General features: G+C 37.9%; 3 protein-coding genes across 4 annotated transcripts; 2 read left to right on the top strand and 1 right to left on the bottom strand.

Annotated features, from left to right (window-relative positions):
• The first annotated feature begins 191 nt into the window (after positions 1-191).
• LOC145914685 (sulfate transporter-like) lies at positions 192-7,287 on the top strand. The gene is made up of 17 exons (XM_083002501.1): positions 192-278; positions 695-972; positions 1,294-1,505; positions 1,855-1,980; positions 2,334-2,498; positions 2,647-2,759; positions 3,107-3,229; positions 3,374-3,521; positions 3,654-3,767; positions 3,976-4,149; positions 4,448-4,624; positions 4,942-5,050; positions 5,393-5,465; positions 6,212-6,305; positions 6,394-6,448; positions 6,722-6,831; positions 6,900-7,287. The coding sequence occupies exons 1-17, from the start codon at positions 250-252 to the stop codon at positions 6,945-6,947; spliced, it is 2,148 nt and encodes a 715-aa protein (XP_082858627.1). The 5' UTR covers positions 192-249; the 3' UTR covers positions 6,948-7,287.
• Positions 7,288-7,784: 497 nt separating this feature from the next.
• On the top strand, positions 7,785-16,194 carry LOC145914684 (prestin-like). Its single transcript, XM_083002500.1, has 18 exons — positions 7,785-7,862; positions 8,283-8,336; positions 8,507-8,784; positions 9,240-9,451; positions 9,705-9,809; positions 9,995-10,159; positions 11,406-11,518; positions 11,625-11,747; positions 12,151-12,298; positions 12,425-12,538; positions 12,717-12,890; positions 13,187-13,363; positions 13,565-13,673; positions 14,036-14,117; positions 14,435-14,567; positions 15,074-15,128; positions 15,376-15,485; positions 15,830-16,194. The coding sequence occupies exons 2-18, from the start codon at positions 8,284-8,286 to the stop codon at positions 15,875-15,877; spliced, it is 2,199 nt and encodes a 732-aa protein (XP_082858626.1). The 5' UTR covers positions 7,785-7,862; position 8,283; the 3' UTR covers positions 15,878-16,194.
• A 74-nt stretch (positions 16,195-16,268) lies between these two features.
• LOC145914683 (IQ calmodulin-binding motif-containing protein 1-like) lies at positions 16,269-25,939 on the bottom strand. Of its 2 annotated transcripts, XM_083002499.1 has the most exons (11): positions 22,459-23,110; positions 21,945-22,060; positions 20,983-21,156; positions 20,358-20,563; positions 19,730-19,900; positions 19,234-19,384; positions 18,616-18,826; positions 18,082-18,230; positions 17,512-17,646; positions 16,909-17,065; positions 16,269-16,583 (listed from the first exon to the last, which is right to left on the bottom strand). In XM_083002499.1, the coding sequence occupies exons 1-11, from the start codon at positions 22,607-22,609 to the stop codon at positions 16,408-16,410; spliced, it is 1,797 nt and encodes a 598-aa protein (XP_082858625.1). In that variant the 5' UTR covers positions 22,610-23,110; the 3' UTR covers positions 16,269-16,407. The 2 variants fall into 2 exon arrangements, 1 of the variants encoding a protein (XP_082858625.1); XR_014403388.1 differs by lacking the exons at positions 16,269-16,583; positions 16,909-17,065; positions 17,512-17,646; ... (4 more) ...; positions 20,358-20,563; positions 20,983-21,156 and having other exon boundaries at positions 22,459-25,939.
• Between the last annotated feature and the right edge of the window lie 1,679 nt (positions 25,940-27,618).

Genomic DNA, 27,618 nt, shown 5'->3' with positions numbered 1-27,618 from the left:
GCCTTTTTCAGGGGAAATATATTTTTCTCATTAAACATCCAACATCTGAGCTGTCCATGCTTTGTGGAATTTGACATGTAATCATTGCTAGCACAAGGTCACGATGACCTTAAAACAAACATACGTATTTAAAACGCCTCGCAGCAGCCAATATCGCGGGTGTCCTAAAAATATTTTATACGTTGTACAGTTTCTGATTTAGGTGCAAAAATCTGACCTGGAAAAAGGATCCCTTGCATTTCTGCCAAGATGTCGACACAGGAGCAGAGTCTCAAACGGTGAGGATTTTTAATCATACTCCGCACAGTCATTCACCCGTTTCTGTTTTTCAAATTAATTCGCTCATTTCAGGGCGAAATATATTTTTCTGACAAAAATAAAAACATCTTTAAAAGAGCTGTCTGAAAGATTGACTTAAAAGTTTTACTCAGCTACTAATTCGCTCATTATTATTTTTTTTTGCTTTTTAACCTGTCCATAATGGAATCACTTAACTTTCTTTCGTTTATCTTCTTAAAATTTGCCACGTCTTAGTTACGGTATTGCTTGTTTTAAATATGTCTCTGTGTGTCTCGGCCGAAGTGTTGCACTTTCCTCTTTCTATTTCAGTAATTTTTCCGTTTTTGTGAGAGAAATAATGGACTTGATTATAGATCAGTAAATGTATTTTCGTAAATCTATTTTTTTGATGTAGGGACGATGACATTATCACCCGATACGTCATTGATCGACCTGTGCACACGTCATCAGGATTTCGTAGAAACGTGTCAGGGCCAGCGGTAGTGAAAGAGCAGCCGAACTTGGCCGCGAGGACCAAGAATTACTTCACAAGCTGTAGTGGATCGAGGTTGCTCGACATCTTGTTCGGTTTGTTTCCGATCTTGCATTGGTTTCCGAGATACAAGCTCAAGAAATGGTGGGCGGGAGATCTACTGGCTGGGATTACTGTGGGGATTGTTCACGTTCCTCAAAGTAAGTGGAAGTTTAAACCTCCTGTTCCAGCACCACAATCACCTTCCGCTTGTTGCTCGATATCTAGCATAGATGAAATCTTGCAATTAAACGAAAGGAGAAATTTCAATAATTTGCAAAACTGAAGTCATATATTGTGACGTGTAACGCAAAAGTATTAGATGCTATCGCATGACAAGGCAGGGTCGTCCCAACGCGCAGGCCTTTTGAATATTGCGATCTCAGATTTCGATCATAATGTTCTCTGGCATCGGAGCCAAGCTCCAGCTTGGTCAGGCCTGTGAAGTCAAAAATATGCCCACATTACATTTAATAACACAGGTCTTGCCTTTGCCGCCCTTGCTGGTGTTCCAGCGATCTACGGCGTCTACGTCACATTCTACACGGTTTTAATTTACGCATTGATGGGAACATCGAGGCACTTGTCGGTTGGAACCTTCGCCATTCCAAGTCTTCTCACACAAGCTGTTGTTATCAGATACGTACCGGAATCACAACGACCGGTTATGTCATCAGCATTGAACATGACAACGGTAGGAGAAGTCGTCTCAAAATCTATTGAAATAAAAAACTTACGGCCTGTTGTTATTTTTTAAATACGAAAATATTTTCATGTATATTTTTGTTTTTAAACGTTTTCTCCAGAAAGTTGTTAATATGGCTAACGAACTGTGGTTGTTAAACATTACTATAAACGTCGTATATGAGGTTTTTAAAGTAATTTATAGAATTATTTCAGGCCACATGATAACATCACAGGAAACTTTGTTGGGTTACAGAATTGTATGAGGCGGTTGGTTCCGATTTTATCAGGTGTTATCACTTAAGCCTGGGGGAAGTGCTATGTTTATAGACATAGTTACTAACTTAATTACGCCACAGGCTTCTCCGATGGATCAAACCACAACAGCTGCTATCGACACACTGTATCAGACGCAACTTGATGATTTCTATGGCAGAAGGGTCGCAGTCGCTTCAGCACTTTGTCTGTTAATGGGAATATTACAGGTTTCAATTTCGCAAAATAGGCCATATTCGGTCAATGTGCTATTTGTAAAACTATAAAGTCAGATGAAATAAAAACATCATCATTTTTTTGGCAAAACAATTTTCTGATACAAAACAACATCAAAGCTGTCTGTCCATTTCAATCATTATCTTGTGCAATGCTCAGTAATATAGCCATCCAAACATTTGCAACTTTAACTTAACAATAACTAGTCCGAGTAACTCTGTCAAGAAAGCAGTATATCTCCCGCAAGTTGCCATGGAAGTTAATTTATAGCTGTGAGCGTTGGACATTGAGATATGTACTTTTAGCACTAATACTAACTGACGTTTCAATAATTCTCTCTCAACAGTTCGCATTCGGTTTGTTGAGGTTTGGAATGATCACAACATACATGTCAGAGCCGTTGTTACAAGGTTTCACTACAGGAGCGGCTCTTTATGTGGTTCTGTCCCAAATGCCCGCCATGCTCGGGATTCCCCCGCAACCAAGAACTGGGATTGGCGCATTTTACCTGGTAGGTGTTATGTAGGCTATTGTCTGTGATCTACCCATGTTTTTCCTGTACATATTTCCAACATATATACTGCTACGTGTTTGTTGCCAAAAACTGACAACGAAAACAATGGGTGTTTGAATAAATATTAACTATTTTTTTCTGACAGAGTTGGGGTTACATTTTCACCAGCCTACCCAACACACACATAGCAACTCTGATAATCTCAATTATTTGTATCATCATCTTGGTTACAATGAGGGAAGTTAACGAACGATACAGGTATTTTAAAGATGCATTTTCAGTTGCTAAGATTTTATTGTCATAAACCCAGCCTATTTTTACAATACTGCACAATCATGTAATCTGTTTATATACATAATAAGAAAACACGTGTCTCTGATAATCGCAGTAGGCTAAGTCACAATGGACAGCGTCATGTCTAATTTGTGTTGGCTTCTCGGAACTTACGAAATAATCCTTTTAAGTGGCCGAAACTGCCCGATAAAACGTGTTCATGGTCACAGAGCCAAAATAAACAGCCACATGTCTCAGATGAACCGAAAAAGTTTAATAATGTCCATTTTCGTGCTTTTGTGACGACATACATGCGTGTTTATTTATTTTAGTGACAAACTGAAGGTTCCCATACCCACCGAAGTGATCCTGGTTGTGATTTTCATAATTGCTTCATACTTTGGAAACTTCAAAGGACTTTGGGGAGTTAAAATCGTGGATAACATGCCTCTGGGGTAATTTGTTCGGTGCAAAAAACATCTAAAAATTAATGTGAATCCTTATAAACACAAACGAAAACTTTAACACCAAAATTAAGTTCCTAATCTGGGTAACGTGGATTAAACAAAGGTTTAGAAACCCGATTTTTGTGCCCTTAGATTTCCACCACCGAGAGTTCCCGATGTAAGCATATTGGGAAGTGTTATCGGCGAGGCTTTCGGTGTAGCCATCGTCGGATTTGCTCTCAATATATCTGTGAGCAAGTTCTATGCCTTAAAGTTTGGATACAAGATCGACTCAAACCAGGTATGTTAACGAACACTAAGATTGAGACTCGAGTAATCTTGTGCACAAAAACTAAACCGTGACATTTTAAAATTAATTTAGACGCAAAAAAGTTTTAGGTTAAATATTTCAATATTTTTATTCTTTTCACAGGAATTGATTGCATACGGAATGACAAACTTGGTTCCAGCTTTCTTCCAGTGCTTTCCGAACGCAGCTGCGTTGGCGAGATGTCAAATACAAGTTAACTCGGGTGGAAAATCACAGGTAATAAATCAATAACCAAGCATACGCTTTTTACCCATTAACGAGTCGTACAACCGCAACAAAAAAGTAAATCGGTAAAAAACCGTTAGAACGACATCAACATAATCTTTCGTGCATTGATATGAGTAAAAAGTTCGTGTAACAAATATTGGAGGCAAAAATCCAACTTACGTCGTTTGAATTAATATGATGTTTATGTTTTTCACAGATGACTGGAATCGTCACGGTTATAATTCTCTTGCTGACAATCCTGGTTGCAGGGCCCTTGTTCGAACCTTTACCCAAATCTGTATTGGGCTGTATTATATCTGTTGGACTTATCGGGGTGTTGAAGCAGTTTGGTCTTATCTGGCCGACATTTAAAGCATCAAAACCTGATGGGGTGGGCATGGCAAACCTTATTACAATATATTTGGAATTTGACAAAACATGTGTTGGCGAAAAACAGTAAAAAATAGGTTTTAAGCGCAGGCTTTTTTGAAATACGATTTTGGGTGGCAAAATCGTCGGTTTAGGTTGGAATCGTAGTCGTGCAATACACAGTAATTATTCTTTTGAGTTTAAATTACACAGAACTTTTAAATTACACAGAGCCATAAACTCGACCATATACCGTGGAGAATTCACATTCTGTAACATGAAAATAAAAGTTTTTTCAAACTTGCTTTAAATTTCTTCAGGTCATATGGGTTTTCACCTTCCTGGCGATCTGCTCCCTCGGTGTCGACATTGGTCTCTTCGCAAGCATTGGTTTCGCGATGATTATTTCGGTTCTGCGCAATCAATGCCCATCATATGAAGTCCTGGCGAGTGTCAAGGACACGGACGTTTATATGGATTCAAAGATCTACAAATCGGTCAGTTCAAAATCACGCCACATACGCAAAGAAACTTTACTAAAGAAATAGTGTGCAACCTGTTGTTCGAGTAAGCCAACATGATTTCGATTATTTTTATTGATGTATGAATAAAGTTCGTCCAGTCATTGGTCATTAGTTGGCATGTACTTGTCTGCGAATACAAACAGCAGATTACAAATGTCGTATTTTGGGACCAATTGGCAATCAATCAAGTCAAGCAACACTGCAATCAATCATTGAACAAGAATGCCTTGTTAAGTCTAAAGAGGCTTCGGTGATTAAACACTGGATTAACCGTAACTATTGTTTTCCAGGCGGAACGCAAGAAAGGGATTGTTGTGTTTAAATTTAACTCAATGCTATTCTACGTGAACAAAGACCACTTCAAAGAGAAGCTGTTCAAAGCAACCGGTGTCAACCCAGGTAATCAGCCGAACACAAGGCGCAGGCGGGTACATCTTCATTAGCGGGTCTGGGGTAAACTGGCTGCAGGTTTTCGTGGTGAAAGAGGACACGCCGTACTTTGGAGGGGGAGGGGTGCACTGTACCATGGAGGGGAGGGGGGTAAAGGCGAGAACAAAGTTGCAATTATTTTTCTACAGCAAAAAAAGATGGGAAATTCCTGTTTGAAGAAAAACGTGATTGCCTGGTATTTGGTGAATGCAAAAGCACAGTTTGAATTTTGCATATCACAAGGAAAACCCTTTGAAGCTTAGCTCTTTTCACCTGCTTAGCAACTCCCCTAATAAACATAGTCTTGTGCAGACGTGGTGATTATGCAACAGAAACGTGCTGCATCCAAACAGAAGAAGATGGGGGAGAACGGTGACGTTAAAATGTAAATATGACAGCACATTGGTAAAAGTTCAACATTTGCTATTTAACTATCGCTATTTATATATTGGTAACTACTACTGTTTTATTACTATTGCCATCATTACGCTCTAGTATAGAAATCACACATACCGAAAGAACCGCTAACCGCAAAAAAAGTTTATAATTACCAATAATCTGCCCAGGAGGCTTTAAAGAGGAATTCTGTCCTTTCACAAATAAGATACATCACGCATACCTCCAGCGAAACTGGCGGTTTTCTTATTCCAACAAGTTTATCCATCACTAATCCGCAGTCAGTTTAAAACCGTTTTTCATCGATGGCGCCAAACCGGTTAGATTGACATCCAAGAAAGATTGCCATAAAATCTGCAGACTGCAACCGGCTGATGCAGCTGGCTGGCAAATATGCAGGGCTTAAGTTTATTCAAAAATCTGAAAAATGTAAACACAGGAAGTTTCAAAATGCGGGAAACTCTCCATCTTGTGAATAAAAATTATCAATAATCCCCGAGGTTACATTATTATACAGAAGTGTGTTCATGCGCCGTTAAATCCGTTTTAGTTAAAATAAATATTTTTCAATGAGTTAACATGCCAGCCAATATAACTGTTTGCTTCCTATTTTGTATTACAATAATTTCAAACGACATTCCGCGATGCTATGAAATCTATTCTGTAATCTCTGACTGAAATAAGTCTATGGTTGCGAAGCAAATACATTGTCATTGTGTTCGTTTTGTGAAACAGAAAATCTGATGAGGAACAAATTTTGAAAGCAGTGGTTCTGGATTGTTCTTCTATTACCATGATGGATATCGTCGGCGTGAAAACGGTTATTGCGGTAAGTTTTGCTTGGTTTCACAGCTATGCGGAAGGTTTGGGGTTCACATGACATGAAGCATGTTTTTTTTTTGTGTTTTCTCTTGCAGCTGAAGAAAAGCTACACACAAATAGGGGTGGAATGGATTCTAGTGAATGTTAATGGTGAGTATATAAGACGACAGGTAACCACAGTTCAAAGGCAAATGTGTCAAAAGTAGTCAGGAAATAACAAAATGGTTTCGTAATTTGACCTCTTGCAACAGATGGCATCAAACATCAAAGGCAATATGTTTCATGCTTCAATATCTACATTATGTTATATCCATCGCAGACATAGTTTGGACGTTGTGTGAAATAAGGTTTCAATATTAAACACATCAATCAGTTTCACAGTTCAAATAATGACATGAATTACCACCTCTACGTTTTTCTCAGCCGGTGTCAGGGATTCTCTGGATCGACTTTCCTACTACGAAGGCGCGATACCAGATGCGGAATTTGTTTCCGTCCACGACGCCGTTCTTTACATGGAACAAAAAGTAAACGTGAGTCGACGTTACATGAACTTGACCCGGGAGAATGACATACGAACGTTGGGTTTTTGAACTTGTAGCAACAGACAGGCTTGGACGAAGAACAAGAAATGTCGTCCATTGTGTAAATACATTCCAGCACATACAGGATGGTTGGCGTTTGGGTCGGATGACATCTAAAATCAAAACTAGAGATTCAACAAAACACCCGCCGACATCATCAGTGAAATCATTCCCCCATCTTGTACCCATTGCCCGATTCGATTTAATCATGGTTTAACGTGGTGAACTTAACGTTTCATATCATATAAGATACATTCGAGGGTTGAATACTTTTCCCTTTGTACAAATACCGGTTATGATATTCTCGTTCCTTCATTAATTTCTAACTACCTTCGTTGTGTAGCAGTTTTGTATTTTCTAAAGGGAATTTTTACTCACAATCTCAATAAACACGCGTTCATATAATTAACCTCGCAGTGTTTCAAAAATGAGCCAATGTACATTGAGTATAATAAATGCGTGATGTGAAAACCTGTATCTCTTTAACCCTCCTACAAAACACACTGCATACACTTTAGTGTTACGGATGGGCACAGAAGGCAGATGGCAGACAGAATCAAATATTGTCATCAAAGATTTTCTGTTTTGTATTTTAAGACATTATCAACTGGTGTGAGCCACTCAAACATTATTTATAATTCTTTACACTATTGCAAAAAAGCAACAAATAATGTTTGGTCACGCAGCAAAATTAAACGGATGTTTATTAGATTTATTAGTAATGCTTGAAATATTTGCGCTCGCATGAAAATGTTTGAGAAAATCAACAAAACTATGCATTGTCCCCGAGCAAACAATAAGATTACAAATATCCAGGAGGATATATTGATTTGTGCGTTAGTCGCGCTTTTAAGCTTTATATAGTCTTTACTAAGTCGGCCCTGAAAAGAAAAAGGTTTCGTACAAACAGAGCAGAATATAAACATTCGTCTTGGATGCTCGGCGACCAAACCGGATGCAAACGAGGATTTTTTCTAAAGGTATGAAAAACATTTTACAGTAAATCTTTGGTGTTTCAAATAGGTTTACCATTTTTTGCGCGGTTGAGACCTAGAGCTGCTATAATAACAATAATACCATAATTATTGCGGCCAGGAGGCATTGTGTAGTGAGCCGGGGCAACGTGACTTCCTAACATGTTACTATGTCTAAAGTATTTCCTATGCGCTACACTGGAGACTGAGTATCGGTTGGTGTGAGATAATGAAGCAAAACTTACCAGTGAATTTTAATTAGGGAAATCACCGCCCATGTATGTAGTTCGACGTTTGTTTGAATTTATATCAATTAGTGATTGCTCAACTTAAAGCATTACTTTGCAAGCGATGTGAAACACAGTGCAATTTCAGTTTAGGTTGGTGAAGTGGTTTTAAACATGTCTCTCAAAACGTTTATTTTAGCATGCCAGAGGAAAGCCTGCATTTTGAAAATCCATCAGTCACAGAAATGACGAGGTGAGAATACGTGTGATAAGATTTGTAAAAAAAGAATAATTAAGAAAACCCTAATAAGAGGAAAACTATTCCAAGCATCTTCTATCTTGCTTCAATAAATATTTCCGAATAAGTCGCATTTTTACCACACAACTTAAATTTACCGATACCGACTCTATTTTTCTCCATAGAGACGATGACATCATCACCCGTTACGTCATCGACCGACCAGTACACACATCATCAGGATTTCAAAAGAACGTCACCGGTCCAGCTGAAGTCAAGGAAAGGCCAAACCTTGTATTGAAAGCGAAAAATTACTTCACAAGCTGCAGTGGATCGAGGTTGCTCGACATTTTGTTCGGTTTGTTTCCGATCTTGCATTGGTTTCCGAGATACAAGCTCAAGAAATGGTGGGCGGGAGATCTACTGGCAGGGATTACTGTGGGGCTGGTACACATACCACAGAGTAAGTGTATTACGCATGGGTGCACAGCACTGGGTACGCGTTATATATAGATTTTCACCTCGAATGTTGGAAAATATTTTTCAAGAGTCGTCCTTAATAGTGTGTTGGCTTTGTTGGATTCAACAAAATCAAACTTTTTCCCATCAGGTTGCACAAATGTTTGGCACGTGATACATAGTTTGCAGTAACAAATAACACACGAATAATCGTTTGAATTGTGCACCACTGATTTCAAGTATCATAAGTTTGTGCATTTATGAATCATCTATAGGTTTCCATAAATGCAAATTAGAAGGAATATTCCCGAACCAGTTCCATATTGTTTAACCTTCGTTTAAAACAAAGATATTTTTGTAGAAAAGTGCAAAACACACAAAGCATCTTCATCAACCTCTAATAACATTTTCAGCCCCATTAGACAAACTATAGTCCCTATTTGTGTTTTAAACTTTCAGGTCTAGCGTTCTCTGCCCTGGCTGGTGTTCCAGCGATCTACGGACTTTACGTCACATTCTGGACTGTACTTATCTACGTTCTAATGGGAACATCGAGACACTTGTCGGTTGGAACCTTCGCCATTCCAAGTCTTCTCACACAAGCTGTTGTTATCAGATACGTACCGGAATCACAACGACCTGTTATGCCATCACCATTGAACATGACAACGGTAGAAGTCAAAACTCGTTAAAATCAAAATGATGCCCAGTTGCTATAGTTTCTAAACGAAGAGATTTTCATGTAGATTTGTTGCTTTTACCATTTTTAGCAGAAAGTTGGTAATACTGAAAAACTGACGGTAACACTGGGTTTTTGAATTCCCTGCATTGAGCACTTCCAGCAATTCAAATAAACTTATAATTGTTTTTAGTCTAACAACATGCACTTCGCATTTAACCAAAAACATCAATGTTTACTCACAGATGTCCCCAGATGTGCAAGACATGTATCAGATGCAACTCGATGATTTCTATGCCAGAAGAATCGCGGTCGCTTCGGCGCTTTGCCTGTTGATGGGAATATTCCAAGTAAATCCTCATGACTGCATTATTGTTGTTAGGGCGGTCATCTTATAAATAAAAATGTTGATGTCAAACAATTTTAAGACTTTTAATGACCATGTGAAATTACTAGTTTTAAATTACTTTTACGTTGACATTAGTGGTACAACCTATCAGCCTAATTTAGCTTAACAAAAATCACGTGATCGCAGTTCGTGTTCGGACTCCTGAGATTTGGAATGATCACAACATACATGTCAGAACCATTGCTACAAGGATTCACAACTGCTGCCGCGCTTTACGTGGTTCTGTCACAAATGCCGGCTATACTCGGGATTCCCCCGCAACCGAGAACCGGGATTGGTGCATTTTATCTGGTAACTTTTCTTCATAAGTGATTGGCAGCATTGGTCAAGCGCGTTTACCAAGAAGAAAAGGTTATTGGGATTCGTGATATCCTGGGTTCAAACCCCGGTGTGGTCAAAAAAAAATAATAAAAAAAGTTTGGGTTTCAACATCAACGCAATATAATGCAACAAAAAGAGCGGGGTTGCGGTGGCATTTTTTCAGTGATTCCTCACTAAAACCTTAATGAAACCGAAACGTCGGTACAATAAAATCTACGTTTATGTTTGCGCCTGATGGCCAGTTGGTTAGATCATAACCAGGGTGTCGATTTATGCCTTCTTCGCCATTCTAAGTGTTCGACACGCGACACCACTGTTCGACACGGGCGGCGTGAATAAATTTTAAGTTATCGGTATAAAGACCAACGCTATTGTTAACTACCAAAGTCCGTAAATTGAATTACCATAATTACTAAATTTAGCCTAACGTATCGGTCACGTCAATCTTGCAACATTCACATCGATCTTACTAGTTTTCTTTTTGCGAAGATTGGACGGCAACGATTTTGCTATTGACATGTATTTGTCAATTTTTCGCCGTACATGCCGGTGGTTGCAAGACGTCAGTGCCAGTACAAGTCGTTTAAATTAAAACACAATCAATTTTTTGGGGAGAAATTTGTATTTCGGTTGTGTAGTGATGAAAACTTAATGGCATAATCTTTCGGGATCCCCATCCAAAATAAATCTGTCTGTTTAGACGGCTAAATAAACGCAACCGCAATACATTTTTGGACAAAATCCATGCAAAAACCAACCAACACTTGCTTTAACGTTCAGTGAATAAGCGCGTTAAACCTAAACTAACCATTGTTTCCAAACATGGAGCATTGTTACCAAACATGTGGCATTAACATGAAACAAGTGCCATTTTTCGTTCAATCGGACCTTAAAAGAGACATAGCAGCCCACAACATGCAAGGTTTTTAATTGTTTTGTCGTTATTTTAACGCCTATTCCAAACTTATGCAAGTACAAGAATCCTGTAATTGAAATAAGCCTGGTCGTTCTCATGCGTTAGTTACCAGATACGACATTTTTACTGTTCGACACGCACGACAATTTATCTCAAGATGTTCGACACGCAGAAAAAAATCGACGCCCTGATCATAACATTCGTGACAGCAACAGCAAATTATAATAACACAGCCACAAATTCAAAATACCTATTGTGTGCAACAAAAAGGCAGAGTCGAAATTTCTATATTTTTTTCAGAGTTGGGGTTACATTTTCACCAGCCTACCCAACACACACATAGCAACTCTAATAATCTCAATTATTTGTATCATCATCTTGGTTACAATGAGGGAAGTTAACGAACGATACAGGTACAATTGCTACCAGCCCTTCTTGGACTTTTACGTTTCTTTTTGTCACTTCCATATTAGTCCCTAAACGATTCCCGCAAAACACTAAAATTTAATTTGTATACAGCGACAAACTGAAGGTTCCCATACCCACCGAAGTGGTCCTGGTTGTAGTTTCCATCATTGCTTCATACTTTGGAAACTTCAAAGGACTTTGGGGAGTTGATATTGTTGATAATATGCCCCTCGGGTGAGTCAAAGGCTATGTTTCTTCTCTAAATATAAATCCAATTTCAATCGTTTTCTCATGCAACTTTTATTGCGTTGATCTTGCTGTTTTGTTAAAACCGTTACAACTTCAGCCGTTAGCAAAACAACAGTTGAAAATAGGCAATCATCGGGTGCAAAACACGGCATTTCCGTGCGGCGCTTTTAAAGGAGAGTGGGCTTGTTTTTAAAAGCCTAAAGGGAAACGTGAAGTAACATTAATCCACTTGGGTGCAAAATATTTGGAGTTGATAACTTTGAAAATGAAAGCCAAAGCTAAAATGCTGTTAATCAGAATTAATTGAATTAATTGATTAACAGCATTTTAGATTTGGCTTTCATTTTCAAAAATATTAATCCAGATAAACTACAAAATTTCTTTTCAGATTTCCACCACCGAGAATTCCCGATGTAAGCATACTGGGAGGAATTGTCGGCGAGGCTTTCGGTGTTGCTATTGTAGGATTTGCTCTCAATATATCTGTGAGCAAGTTCTACGCCTTAAAGTTTGGATACAAGATCGACTCAAACCAGGTATGTTAACGAACACTAAGGTTAAGTCTTGAGTAATCTTGTGCACAAAAACCCAAACCGTGACATTTTTAAACCTTTCTTCCAACTTAAATTAGTCGCAAGAAAGTTGTAGGATATTTTTTACAGGAATTGATTGCATACGGAATGACAAACTTGGTTCCAGCTTTCTTTCAGTGCTTTCCGAACGCAGCTGCGTTGGCGAGATGTCAAATACAAGTTAACTCGGGAGGGAAATCACAGGTATTGGGCAATATGTACGGTGACGAAGCAAAAATACCAAGTATAGGTTTTTGCAATAGGATATTTATTGTTTAAATATGATCAACGTATTGGCACCAAGGGGTGACAGAGAATTTTCTGTTTGAGGTGCCCTATGAACTAAAACTGAAAACATTTAAATGTACTATGCTTTTTGCAGGTTTCTGGCATTATAACAACAATAATTTTGCTGGTGACAATCCTGGCCGCTGGACCCTTATTCGAACCAATGCCAAGATCAGTATTGGGATGTATTGTAGCTGTGGGGCTTCTCGGTGTTCTCAAACAGTTCAACCTCATATGGCCAACATTTAAGGCGTCTGTGGCGGACGGGGTAGGTTGCGGTTACACGGGTCAATATACGAAAGTGTGGAAAGTCTGGGTTAAATAGTTGAAACGTGGCCGTTTTTAAACGAATGCTTTCAACTTTTTCGAAAAAACACAGATAAACGTTATCGTATGACGTCTTGTCAAAATCCACGCTTAAGCCCCCGTTAGTTAGAGTATTTGCGCAGTTGGCGAAACTTGATACACCGAAACACTGGTTTTACGCTAGACTGATTGCTGTTCTGATTTGGAACGACGTCTCACCGATCAACGAATTTAACCATACCTGGCATTGTTATTTAGTTAATATGGGTTTTCACCTTCCTGGCGATCTGCTCTCTCGGTGTCGATATCGGTCTCTTCGCAAGCATTGGTTTCGCGATGATTATTTCGGTTCTGCGCAATCAATGTCCTTCATATGAAGTCCTGGCGAGCGTCAAGGACTCAGGGATATACGTGGATTCTAAGATTTATAAAAGGGTAAGGAAAAAAATAACTAAGGCAAAACACACCAAGCAACACGAACTACGTGTAATTTGTATATAACAGCTTGCAAAAATTGCCCGATACAACAAAAGTTAGTAATTATAAAATTTTGACCATGCTTACATAATTAAGCAAATATTGTTTTAGAAACAAGGAAACCAAAACTTGGGCACATTCATTTTATATTGTCAACAGGCCGAACGCAGGCAAGGAGTTGTTGTGTTCAAATTTAACTCCATGCTTTTCTACGTGAACAAAGATTTTTTCAAGGAAAAGTTGTTTAAAGCAACTGGAGTGAACCCAGGTAAGCGACGAAAACAAATTGAGCGAACAGAAATTCCTTCGTTGCAACGAAACGTGCAAATGGGACGAAACAGTCGGGGATGTGGTTGTTAAACAAGGAGCAATGCAAACAAATGGATGAGCGAGGTTAAGACCAGAAACAACATTAGTGCTTCAGCTACGAAGAATGAGCGAAATTAAATCTCTGTGTTTTCGAAAGACGGTTGTTATTGATGGACCTTCACGTGTGTTTGTGATTGATTCAAACATTCCTGTCTGTTGAAAGACCGCTGAGTCACGAACAAGCTAAACGTGAACCAAATTACTAGTAGCTTTTATCAAACAACCCAGACAGTCAGTTGAAAGGTACCCATTGGTTTACAGATGAAGTTATTACTCAGCGACAGAAGGAAGCTTCCAAACGTAAGAAGTTGGGGAAAAGCACGAAGAACGGCGACGCCAACAAGTAAGCCACTTGCCCAATTAGTGGCCAGCACACGTCATTAGGGGCAGTGGTCAAAATTCTTTTGGGCTTCCACCTATTGCAGCTACTTTAATTGAAAAATTATGATCTTTGATTTGCAGCATATCAAGAACAAATTTCTTACAAAAAAGGAAACACGCTACAGTGTCATACTAAATTATGTGATCACCAACCTCATATTGGTTGTTTCATTGAAGTGGCTACCAAACGGCAAATATCTTCAAAAAAACAGCCAAAATATAAGATGAAACTTACTGTGTGGTCTGATTATAATCTATGTGAATTGTTGCCATTTGTAGATTTGAACTTGCTGAAGAAACAACAGCGGGCAACAATCAAAGTGCTGACGATACAAATGGTTTGAGGGCAGTCATCATTGACTGTTCGTCTATCACTACGATGGATATAGTGGCGGTGAAAGCTATAAAATTGGTATGCTTAACCAACTTTAAAAAATAAATTTAAAAAAGCTTTCCAATTATTTTAGTCATTTAAGTCAAGACGCCTTAATTTTTGGACGAATTTAGTTGTATAACATCGTTGTATTTTGTTAGTAGATACACCGATATAGCCCAGTTAAAATATTGACAGTTGCAATTGTACACTTGTTTTGTTTGACATTGGCAAACACTATATACAATGGCAAAGTTTTGGGTACAAAATTATGCACATGTGTACCTGCTACACATAAACTTGATACAAAAATGTTAAGAAAGTTATGCCAAGGTAACGACAATAGTCCACAATATCTTTAACGCTTAGCCACGGCATGCAGGTACAGCCATTTTCCCAACTCGTTTCATTTGCTTTCCTGAATTCTAATTTTTATGGGCCCAATTATGACGCATAAATTGTTTGAAGTGTAACTATTTTACGCGTGTGGATAAATCATCAGGGCAAAGAAAACCATTTATACGTGTTTTTTTATCTCATTACAGCTGCGAAAAAGCTACAAAGAAATTGGAGTACTATGGATTTTATCTAACGTAAATGGTAAGTGTTGTTTGCTTAGGAAGCAATACATGTCTTTTCTCTTGAAGTAGTTAAACTCAACTTAAAACTGTTTACACATAGGCTAAGCAACAAGTAGAATTTTTACCAAACAAGTTACCTCCAGCAGTTGATCCCAGCAGCATCTACAGCATGTTTACCCAATTCCCAACATTTTTAAGCTGTTCAGTGCCTTTCGATATGTATTCGTTCTAGCTTAAACAAACAAACATTTCCATTTTTCTGACAGCCGATGTACAGAAGGCCTTGGATCGACTTTCGTATTACGAATCGGCGGATGAATATGAGGAATTTGTGTCAATCCACGACGCCATGCTGTACTTGCAGCAAAAATTTAACGTACGTAATTTTAAAAACACTACTCGACTGAAACAAATGAAGGTCGTAAGTTAGAAGCCCAAACCAAGGATTTAACTGGTTGTTGTGTTTGAAAAACGTAAAGCAATAATTAAGGGAATTGGGTTTATTTGCGATTTCAGTGGATAAACGTTGGGTCCGAATTTTAAGAAACACCATCACAGTGCAAAAGTAATTATCATGCAACAAGCTTTTATACCAAAACTTGGTATTATTAATAGAATGACAAGGAGCATTGTTGACTGGTAGCAGCTCTGTTTAAACGTAAAATTGTAACGTTTTCTGACTACTGACGAAGCATTGTCAATTTTATCTGTTCTTTTCAGCTCACCAAGGAGGATGAGAATGGCGAAGACAGTTCTTTGACTGTGTGACTTTGTGGAGCGACGAATTCGATTTTTTTCTAGATACATTTTAACTACATAAATTTTAATATATCTTCAGTAGGCAGGATATTTTCACAATAGGATCCTATAAGGTTAATGATGTACTTTGCAGACTGCGTTTTAATGTGGGATTTCAAAATATTATAAATAAATTTTAACTGAGTGAACAATTATACCCATTTACTTAACGTATTTTAACCTCTTAAACACGTAACAACCTTGTCTAGAGTAGACTATAATGTTGATGATGTTTGCGAGCATTTGTATAGCAGCGCTAACATTCTGAATAAATTCATGATACCGTAGTAGTTTTGTTATACTCAGCGGGACTATTTTCTATATTTAAATTTTGTTGACAAAAAGGTGACAACTATTAAAAATATATATTTTAATAACACAGTACAAAAAATATATGATTCGACATATTATCATCATCATTTAAAAAATAAACTACATCAAAGCAGCCACTAAAAATGTCATCACAGTGCGCAAAAAATTTTCACGTCATTCCTATGACGTCACCAATCGTCCCATGCCTCGTCATCGTTTACATCACGCAGGCGTTTCCACCAGGGCAGCTCGAGGAGACGCAACTGTTTGCTGTGTTCCATTTGTGCCGCATTCTGTGTCACGTGAGCATTGCACGCAAGACGGTCTACGTCATCGGGACTTGCTGCTTCGAGGCTAGGCAAGTCTAAATAGTTTCAGACTGCGTTACAGCATGTTCTACAGATGTCCAACACTCTCTTATAGTATTACAACTTGCTAAATCGCAAGTCAATTATTATTTTGAACATCTTCATTCTGTGTAAAACCGAACGCCCTGATTGGCAGTTTGGGTAGCTTATGGTTCAAGTATAGTTTCTATTAGCGGGTGCTGAATAGCAGGTGGGACGTCGGTCAAAAAAGTTGCATTTAATTGTGCCAATTGTGGACAGATTATTAAAATGTAGTTTCTATTACACAAAAGCACGTTCTCACATCATACAACGTTACACATAAACAGTAGGTTTGCTTACTGTTGAGAATTTCAAGTTCGGTGTTGATTTTCGCCATCAGCGCCTCCAACTCCTGCTTTCTTCCATTTTCCTTCAACCCCCGACACCGATAATCCAACAACATCTTTTGCGCCATCTTGTGGTTATCGTCCGCTTCTTTCCGACTAACTCCAGTCCTCTGTGAAATAAGAAGGAAGTTAAAATTGTGCGTCAACACGTATTACGCGATTACCGAGCGATAACAGTTTTTTAATCACATAATTATTTCTGCTGTTCCCGTGTTTACGTTTTTGATCAAAATGGCTAACCTTCAAGGGGAAATTCACTGCTACTATCTTTCTAAAAAAAAAAGTGAATTATCTCAAACCAAAGTGCCAAAGCGAAGTGCAAAACAGACATAGGTCACAGCCTTCCTGAATTGATCACGAAAAGAGTACAAGCAGTAGTTACGGTAGTGTTTCACATAGGAGGTCTTATTAGTGCAGCTTGAATAACTTTAGTGAAATAAAATGTATTTGTTAGTATAGCATTGATATTGTGGTATCCACAAGCAACACACTTTGGGTTGCAAGGAAGGAAAGCGTTAACATAGATCTCTGTGTTGTCACTGTATTCACTTCGTACCTTGTTGACCGCTTGCCAATGTTCAATCCTAGTTTTTAATTCCTCTCTCCGGTCATCGGATATTTCACTTCGATCAACAATAGAAGGTGAGGGTGGTTTTTGCAAAGTCTTCTGTCGAGTTGATGTTTTTCGGTACTGGAAACATTGAACGTCCTTAATATTTTTTTATCCGGACATAATAAGTCCACATACAGAGCACAAAGTAAAATAAGGGGTGCAAAACATTGCGAAGAGTTACCGAAAACGCTGGTGCAGTAAATTGTTGTGATAGAGTTTATTTGTTCTACACAGGATTTCCTATACTCGACACATATAGCGGTGATTTCTCATCAAAAAGTTCGCCTGACAAGTTGTGCGTCACGCCCCATTATAACCTGACCACTATAAACTATATAGTTACCATATTTCATGAAACACAATATCTGACTCGGCTACAGCTGAGGAGCCACATTCACCATATATTTTTGTTTTGAATTTGAATTGAATCGAAATATCCACTTACAAATAAACCCACAAGCAAACGATAGATGCAATGATGGCCGAATTCCTGAAAATTAATTTCCAACTCACTGCTTTTTGGATGACGACTGCAGCTGTGTTTCTTTTTTGTTGTTTTTTCTCTTTGAAGAAAACTTTGCGTTGAGCATGCGCCCTCCAGTGAGCTTGAATCCTTGTGGCTGCTTCAGCTTCGCGTGTTCTGATGTGATGGTTAATTTGATCTGTGGTAAGTTTACAGAAAAATAGTCGTTATCTAATAAATAAAGAAATAGTTGGGTGACCATTAACACTTGAATCGTCTTGGTTACCAAAACTTCAATGGTAATGTGTGTTTGGGACAGATGCTGTGATGCATGCTACTTACGTGGAGTCTATTGTGGCAGAAATAGATAATTTTTATATCTATGGAAGATCAGTTGGATGATACAAATACGTATTTGTCATAATAGCACTTACATGAACAATGCAACGTTAAAAAACATGCAAACGCTATGTTTTTTGCAGCAACTGGACAAGGCAAATGCTTTTGTAACACAACAATGTTTTATTTATGCACAAGAGTTTCATGACATTTTCAATTTATTAGTGGTTTTGTCACTATCTTACCAGCAGGTAGAATCTCTAGAGCACGCAAATGTCTTTCCTTTGATTTCCGAAATGATCTTTTCTGCTCCAACTTCAACCTAGAATCCTCAATTGCAGCAAGTTTTCTTGTCTCCTCTTCATCTTTTCTCGCCAGTCTCTTCTTCCGGAAGCTCTGCTGAAGTTTTGGGAGAGTCTGCTTTAATTTGTTCATCCTTGTCCTGGTTTTCCAACCCTTGAAACAAGAGATTTGTTTGTTAATTTGTTGGTAAAAACAAACCCAAATTTTTTGCAACACAAATTGATCAACACACATTAAATTTAAGAGTTTCGAAACTTTTTTAGTCTTATAAATAGTTGCGTACAACCAATCGCAAAAACTAGTTATTGTAATCAAACATGGTTGACAAACACATACACAAAAAAAAACTTGTATTCATTTTGTGCAATAACTTTACAAATTTGGAGAAAAGCAAGACATGTTTACAGTATGAACTTTTTCCAAATGTGCGGATGGCAGTACACAGTAAGTTTTGTCCTGGACCTAATGCGACCTACGTTTGTATTAATTAAAACAAACAATTAATATCAAAACACAACCTCAATTTGTCAATCCTAACTCTCATTTAGTATGCAGAATACCTGGTAGTACGCCCAAATAGTGGTGACTGCATCTTTCTTCTTTGAAAACAAAACATTTTCAATGGATCCAGTTTCAAGCAAGGTGATAAGAGTTTGTAATTCTTTATCAAATCCATGCTCATTCCATCTCCCTAACACTGCTTTCAGCCCCCTGCAAAAAAAAGAGCAATATATTTTTTCAGACTACTGGTGGTATATCTTTGCTTTGTACATGGTGGCTGGTGCCTATCTTTACCCGTCAGTATATTATCTGAATTCTTGGTTTGCATCTTTTAAAAATAGTTAGGTAGTTTATGAAAAAAGCAAAAAAGAGACACAAACATATCCAAGTTATATTTAATTACGGAAATGAATTATTTTCCTATTGCGGTGTTGGCATAAGATTATATGACAAGTGAAATGTAAGGTTTATTCAAGGTAGCAATTTAAACAGCTACATCTTCACCAGCTAGCCTTAAGATTTCTATAAAATTGGTTTTGTTGCACTGTGACATACTTAAATCTGGTCACAAGAACATTTAGTATGGAATGATTGACTTCGGTTAGTGCAATGATGAGGCTCGTGGAAGCATGAGCCAGTTCGTCATCTTCGGATGCAGTCAACTTGTACACAAGCTCATCCAACAGCGATTGCAGGTTCTTCTTTGTGATTTGTTGGACGCAATGTCTATGCAGAGTCAATAATGAAACCCAAAGAGTAAAGATGAACCAACAGTTTTTAAAGGTGTTTATGAAAACACGTATCATTCTACTTGATTAATAAAAAATTTAAAAAATAAAATCTAAACCATGATTAACCGAATATTTCACGATAAAAAAAAAATGGCCAGTGCAGTTACAGAATAATCCGGTTAATTACATAGACAATTTGCCAAGCTTCTTTATGTGATTATTATGTCCACAGTATGTGATTATCCAATGTAGTAGGATATGGCTTGGGTTTTGCAATCCCTATGCAGTAAAACGAATTATGCAATTAACCGGTCTGTACAAGTCTGTACACTGTTCAATCAATAAAATGCACAATGGTTATCACAATATACTTTCACTATTACAAGATACCCATTTAACATAATCATACATAATGCATTCACACCTAGCAAAACACAGACATAGTTGCTTACTTGTTGACACGGATTGCTCTCCTTACAAGTGAAATTGAATTTAAGACAAATTCTTTTCCCAAATCATCCTCCATCATCAGTCGAAGGAGATCATTTGAGTTCAACATGGATGTGCACAAATGTGGGTGGGTAGAGATGAGATGTCTGAGTTGTGAATATATTTCCTCTGCAAGCTGGGCATCAGGTTTTGTTTGTGTAGAAGGTGGCTGAAACGATACAGCAAGCCATAATTAGGTGTTCATATGGAAGTTAGAGCAGCACAAAGATGGTAAAACAAAGTATGTTTTTATGGATAAATATTTTTTTGGGTGCAAAATAAGTGGAGTTGATAACTTTGAATAAAAAAGCCAAAGCTAAGATGCTGTTAATCATTTTATAGTAAACGTTTCGAACCTATACTTAGTTCATCATCAGTACTACTACAGCTGATTGCAGAAAAGCGAATATTTTTTTGTTTTCACAAATATATACCTGAAACAGGCCAACGCTTGTTAGCAAAATCATTTTAGGACAGACAGTAATATGTATCCTTACTTCATTAAATTTTCTGCTATCTGTCAAAGTTCTAAATATATACATGTGCTAAACGTTAAACAGAAGCAAATGTCAGACACATGAATTTCACCTTAATGCCATCAACTATATGTTGTTGAAACTGTCTCAATAACTTAAGGCAGCTTTGCACAGCAGCTGGTAAAGTTGATTGAGAGAATTCCTGCGATTCGGTCACATCAATGAAGCAACAAGAATCACAGAGCACTTCAGCTATGATTGAAGCTGATTGAAGTCCACCTTTAACCTGAGGAACAGTAAAATTCTGGTTACTATGGTAATGGTATTTAGTTATTTTAAATTTGACAATGAATTACTGCAGATGTCATGTAGTCTGGGCTGCCATTGATCTAAAACCAAAAAAAGGCTGGAAAAGGAATATAATCCTTTAACAATGTTTCTATTATAATACTGCTGTCGCCACAAAATTTGATTTTACAGATTTATGCAATAATGTTTTTTTTTGGGGGGAGTGGGGGTTGGGGGTTTCTGATATTGGGGTGTTACAGAAATTAGAGTATTTTCAACGAATAAGATTCCTTGAACATTGTTGTTTGAGTTCGGACAACACAAAAAACAAATACAAAGATATGCAGCAAGATTTTTTGTCCTTAAAGATAAGGATCCTTCTTGGAAATAAGGACATTACAACTCTGCACGCATTGAAACATCTGGCATATGTTTTTTGTTCATACAAAAAACACAATAACATACATACACATTTTATGTACAGTTAGGTAAAACTACATAGTTTAATTTGCCTTTAACATGGACAGTTGATGCATTCTATAAAATATTGCACAAAAAAAGCTTTATACACAAAGAGGTCAAGTTGTTCACCCTTTGTACGCTAAGTGGTTCTTAAAGGTGTGTTAGAGGACTTAATGAACCACAGCACTTCAAATATCCGTTTTTTCAAGGAATAGAAACCTGGTTAAGCTTCTTATGCAGCTTTTGTGGCATTTACATATTTAATCCAAGCCCATTACCAAATTTCCACACATAGTTAAAATTTAAGACCATTTGCTTCTTTACCTTGGTATAGTCGTACGTCAAACAAATGGCACACCATGACAGCAGGTCGTATTTCCAAATAGTTCTTCTCAGCACTCTCAATTCTTTCGACTCAGGTGGACAATTTTCAATTAAATCTAATAAAAACATTGGCATTCATGTACTATGAAGTGACTTATTTTAAGAAACAATACAACCCCTTGGAAAATAAACACAAGTGGTGGGCTTAACCAAATATTAAACAGTATTCATTCACTCGCTGCTGTTATTCAAAAACTAACCAAATAATATGAACATACAGATTGTCATATGTAACATCCACACACTGTTTAAAATATTACCTTACATAAATTTGTTGTAAAATCATATAAAGCAGACAAAAAACAATTTCGCGTTTATTATGAAATGTTTAACATTGTAAATTCCTACAATTACTAACATTATTAAAAAAAAAAAGATAACACATTTAGTGGTTGACACAGTATGGCCTGATTTATCTAACATTTGTTTCACAAACAAGAATATTTTCTGTTACCTTTCAGTTGTAGCAGAAGAGAAGGAATCTTGCTATCTTCAGCATCTGACACCAAACCAGCTAATCTGACAACATCCACATTTTCATCATCTTTATCCATGTCAACACACTTTACTAATCTATGTTGTTTTAATTGAGCACAGCACATCATGAAAAATAAACATAAATTGTGTTATTAAATGTGTGTTAGCATAGCTAGATTGCCAACTTCAGGGGGTGCATTATACAGTGTCTTTTAATTACAAACCAAATCTATTCAATTCATTAAAAATCATGGGATGGTTCAGTTAATGAAAGAATAAAAGTAATTTAAACACCACAAACATAATGAAAGAAAGTGCAGAATTAATTGATTAAAGGAAGATCAAAGTTTATATGAATAAAGTGATGAATTCATTAGGGAAGTACCATTTGAACCAGCACCTACAAGCAATACCGCAACTTTAAAGTACCAAAATAAAAAAACAGACAAAATACAGAAAACACATAATAGAGACCGATGTTTTGGCTTTGAATGTTTCCTAGTACAAACCTATAACCCTTTGTACCAAAAACAAAAAAAGTAAAGAAATGCACAAACACTGGTGAATACATTAGTTATGGTAGTGGTGGCTATATAAAGAAGTTAATAGGTTCAGACAAAATATTTACAAACAACAAACAAGGTTCAATTGTTCTCATCTTTTGGCTTGATTCTCGGCCACATTCCCAAAAGGTTTCTTGGAACATATCCCTCTTTTTCATTCAATCGTGCCCACCACCACTCTTTCTCAATATCATCACCACGCTTTGCAATGGTCAAGCAGTCTCCATCACCGAAGGTCAACTCATCTTTGTTATTGGCCGAGTAATCGAAGAGGGCATAAACTTGACCTTGCCTAACAACCCCCAGTTTTTCCTGGATCCCATACAAGTACTCAGAACAGGGTAAGTACCCTTCATCTAACTGCTCACACTTATCAGCAGCTGTTTCACCGTCGCTCAGAGTCGCGGCAAAAATACAAGCCCCGTTTTCAACAAGGAAACGCGCCATTGCAAGATTATTACAAGACGCGGCGCAATGCAAAGGAGTCCATCCATCTGTGTCCGAAGCATTTATGTCACTTCCATAATGGACCAAGAACCTGACCAGTTCAAAGTGACCGGCACACACAGCATTATGCAGAGCAGTGATCCCCTCATCATTAGCTCCGCTTGGATCTCTTACCTCCGTGATAATTTCTTTAACAAGCTCAAATTCACCTTCCAAGGATGCATCCAACAGAAGTGCAAGAGGATCAAAGCGAATCCTTCGGCCCGGCAATTTAGGGGGTCTATTTATAGGTTTCAATATGCCCTTGGGTTGGATTTTAGATGGTCCTTTTGGCACTTTAATTGGTGGAAGAGAATCGTCGAAAGAAGATTCACTTTTTACATCATCAGGTTCATCTATGCTTTCCTCGGGAATCACACTAGGCTGCGGCTTTGCAACAGGTTTGGGGGCAACTGGGGGTTCACTTATCTTATTTGGTTTGGCTGCAGGTGGCGGGGTTGGTTTTTCGGGAATTGCACTCATATTGCCAGGGTCAGCATAAGGGGGTGGCGGAGTGCTGCGGTGAGGCTGCTCTATGTGTGGGCGATAAAACGGAGTGTCTGCTTTTTTGTAAATTTGATCATACAAAAGCTTGGGAATATTAGGTCCTTGAGGTCTTTCAGGTTCTGTGATTGAACTTCTCTTCTTCAGTGGCCGTGGAGCATGGGCAAATTTTCTTCGTAATGCTTCTATGTCAACAGTAATTGAGCGATCAGCTTGATTTCCATGTGGTAAATGGTATGACTTTCCCCCATCAATATCAGCGGCATTTGGATATGGAGGTGGCAAGTCATGCGTTTTGGCTTGTGTGTATTTGATGTTCCCGTTGGGAAGAACAGAAACATTTGACTGCAGGTAGCTGGAAGTTGATGGAGGTGGTTTGTAAGCAAACAAGTTGGCAGGCCCTTGTGAGTTAAGAGGATAATATCCAACATTAGGAGAAGTTTGTTGGTCACCTTCTTGCAGTGACTTTTGATACATAGGCCTTACTTTTGCTGTAAGTGATTCTGATTTTGGGTGAGCGTGAGGAACATCTGGAAAGAGTTGGGCCATTGCAGACTGGGGCCTTTGGAAATTGCTGCCCATTCCATATGATTTGTTATAGGCGTCTGGGTCTTGTGGGTATCTGTATGACATGTTTTGATCGGGTATTGCATTGTTTAATCCTTCTGGCTGACCTCTGGGTGGAATGGTGTTTGGCTGTTGGTCAATTCTACTGATAATGTTGTTTCCAGAAAGCATTCCTTTCCCACTTTGTGAACCATAATCTGGCCTGTACATTGGTTGGGAATGTTTGTTTGGGGCCACATTTGGATCTGTTTGTTTTACCAAAGGTTCGACGGCTGCTACAATGGTATGCATTTTAGTTGGAATGTTTGATGACGACTTCACACCATTAGCATATGTTTCTGAGCCATTTTCCAATCGCTTCTGGTGAAGACGTTGTGTCAGTTCCTCGATCCGTTTGTCCAAGTCAGTTGCATCTTCATTTCTTCTTTGAAGCATTTGACGTTGTTCCAACAGGCGCCTTTGTTGTTCTTCGTTCATTCGATTTAAAATGTCCATCTCTTGCTTCAGCTTATCAAGCTCATAATGCTGATAACCCGATCCATTGGCTAAAGCAACAGTGTTTGGGACATTTCCAACAGAACCAGATCTCAACTCATCAAGTTGGTTAGTGAGTTCCTGTACTTTAGTCATAGCTGTTTTTAACTCATGTTGCTTTTCCTCAAACAATGATTTCACTGCATCCAGTTCTGTGGAAATAGTGGTGTTTTGGTAACGCTTTTGTTCCACCTTGCCTTGGAGAGCACGAATTTTACGCAGTTTTGCTTCTTGCATTTCTGCTTTCTCACGAAGACGTTGAAGTTTATCATTGTCATTCATGGCGATTTGCTGTTGTTGCATTTGATGTTTCAAAAACCTCAAACGCTGCTCTTTGCCAACCAAAGTTTGTTGTTGCTGTTCGATCTGCTGCTGCTGCCTTTGAGCAATTTCCTTAAGTTCTGCAAGACTAACATCAGTTCCATTGCGCGACATCACCTTGCCATCCTCGATAATGCAGGAATTGTACAACTGTTCTTTCCTATCATCACCGGAAGATTTAGACATGTGGTCTGGCACATTAACATGTTTTAGGCAAAAGCGAACTTCAGGTGCATGAGACCCCCACTGTTGTAAAATAGTGTAGGGTTTCTCATTGGCGCTGACACTTCTTTCTCTGCCTCTCCAAAGTTCAGCAAGGTGGCAATTTTGTTCACCCGGTTCCTTGCAACATTCGACAACATCTGTAGCTGTGGTATTTGGTGTAATTGGAACCTCCACAACAGAAGAGGGATCGTCACTCAACAAAACTTTTATAACTGTCGGTATCATTATAAACCAATAGAAAATCTACGAAACCAAAATAGGCCTATATGTTTCAAAATATTAGTTAAACGAATTTTTTTAAATATGGTATAGCGATTGGCATTTCCTCAAAATAATTGTTAGAAAAAAAGCAGTTAACAAAGATTTGCACATTGATTGAGATCTGGCACTGTTACACATTGTCTTGTTCTCTGGGACATCATTAATGGCAAGTGTTATGTGTATTAGTGAAGCCACTTAGCCACAAGTCTCCCATTAATGTCAGCAGATTTTTTACAAAAATCGATTTCACTTGTTCTACAAGCAACATCAGTTTCCTCATTTAAATTGACAAGCCTTCATTTATATTTCATTTATTCACAAAGCAGTTAAACACATTCAAAAACTTAAAAAATGCCCACAACAGTGGAAAGACTAATTATACTGATTAACATTTTAAATATTTTAGACCTACAACTGCACTACACAACTGATTTATTTACAAGTATTTACGAATCCCAATTAACTGCATTCCAACGCATTAAATTGTACATATGCCCCTAGGCATTTTCTCGTTAGAATGTTGAAACTTTGAACAACAACGATGCCTAGTGGTCATTTTTTGTCGATAACAACCACCGAACAAATTTCTTTTCCGTCACAGTTTTATTCTTTTTTGATATTTTTTTAAATCTTTGTCGGTAATGTTGTTTCGAATAGCAAATATTGATGCCCCTTATGTAAAAATAAACTTGCGCAAAAAAATCGTTGCACATGAATGAACACATGACAAAGGTCAAGGGAGAAATTCAGTTTACCGTATTTTACGGATCATAAGGCGCAAATATAAATCCTTTTTTTCCTCATAAATTGATCGTGCGCCTTATAAGCCGGTGCGCCTAATGTATGGATCAAGTAGTGCTTTATTGCCTCAAAACCAGTACCGATACTATTATTATATGAATAAACCACCGTCTTACACAATAACTACGGTAAAAGCAACTGTGATATTCACTAGGCTCATTTTTTCTTTTGCTCATTGTACTATTGTGACTTGCTTACATTTATTACGTAACAAGTAAACTTTATACGGTAACCCATACTCCTTAAAATACGTTGCGTTCTATAGCCCGGTGCGTGATTTCTATGACTCTGGCCCGGTGCGCCTTATGTATGTACAAAAAACTAAAAATCAAAGCAATTTATTGACAGTGCGCCTTATAATCGGGTGCGCTTTATGGTCCGTAAAATACGGTAGTTGGAAATGGAAATTTCTTCCTGCGAAAAGTTCCAAAGAGGAGAAGTTAAAAACAGTAACTAAGCTGCGCATGGAGGATTGAAAAACAGCTTGCCATGTGAGCTAGCTTATGTTATTGTTTTTAAGTAGGTGATAGACTCACACTACTAAAGGCTTGTGAAGCAGTAGGCTAATGGTTCATTTGTAATAAATTTTTTTTAAAAAAATCCCAAAAAATCGCCACAACTACTTAGCCAGTAACAAATACATTTTATGGGAACGTGCTGTACAACACATCAAAGCAAACATTGAATAACAGGTTGGTGATATTATGACGTCACAAAATATAGATGTTAGCCCCAGCAAAATAAATATTTACTTTTGCGTGTCAAAATTACGTTTGAACAACATACGCAAACTTATCCATTTGTGCAGCACTTTTTAATTATCGCCGAGCACAAAACTACACGTCTCAATGAATGTTGAAGAGTTTTCACACGGT

Source organism: Ascidia mentula, chromosome 9 (assembly GCF_947561715.1).
Source record: "Ascidia mentula chromosome 9, kaAscMent1.1, whole genome shotgun sequence".
Classification (NCBI taxonomy): Eukaryota; Metazoa; Chordata; class Ascidiacea; order Phlebobranchia; family Ascidiidae; genus Ascidia; species Ascidia mentula.
This window is presented reverse-complemented; position numbering and strand designations above follow the sequence as displayed.

Excerpts from the sequence above, each read along its gene's own strand:
- LOC145914685 (XM_083002501.1), top strand. The coding sequence starts at position 250 with ATGTCGACACAGGAGCAGAGTCTCAAACG. Across the intron at positions 279-694 it reads CAGGAGCAGAGTCTCAAACG|GGACGATGACATTATCACCC; the intron begins GTGAGGATTTTT and ends TTTTTGATGTAG. Across the intron at positions 4,625-4,941 it reads ATTCAAAGATCTACAAATCG|GCGGAACGCAAGAAAGGGAT; the intron begins GTCAGTTCAAAA and ends ATTGTTTTCCAG.
- LOC145914684 (XM_083002500.1), top strand. The coding sequence starts at position 8,284 with ATGCCAGAGGAAAGCCTGCATTTTGAAAATCCATCAGTCACAGAAATG. Across the intron at positions 8,337-8,506 it reads TCAGTCACAGAAATGACGAG|AGACGATGACATCATCACCC; the intron begins GTGAGAATACGT and ends TTTTCTCCATAG. Across the intron at positions 12,539-12,716 it reads ACTCGGGAGGGAAATCACAG|GTTTCTGGCATTATAACAAC; the intron begins GTATTGGGCAAT and ends TGCTTTTTGCAG.
- LOC145914683 (XM_083002499.1), bottom strand. The coding sequence starts at position 22,609 with ATGATGTGCTGTGCTCAATTAAAACAACATAGATTAGTAAAGTGTGTT. Across the intron at positions 19,385-19,729 it reads GTTCTTGTGACCAGATTTAA|GGGGCTGAAAGCAGTGTTAG; the intron begins GTATGTCACAGT and ends TTTTTTTTGCAG. Across the intron at positions 18,231-18,615 it reads TCTAGAGATTCTACCTGCTG|ATCAAATTAACCATCACATC; the intron begins GTAAGATAGTGA and ends AACTTACCACAG.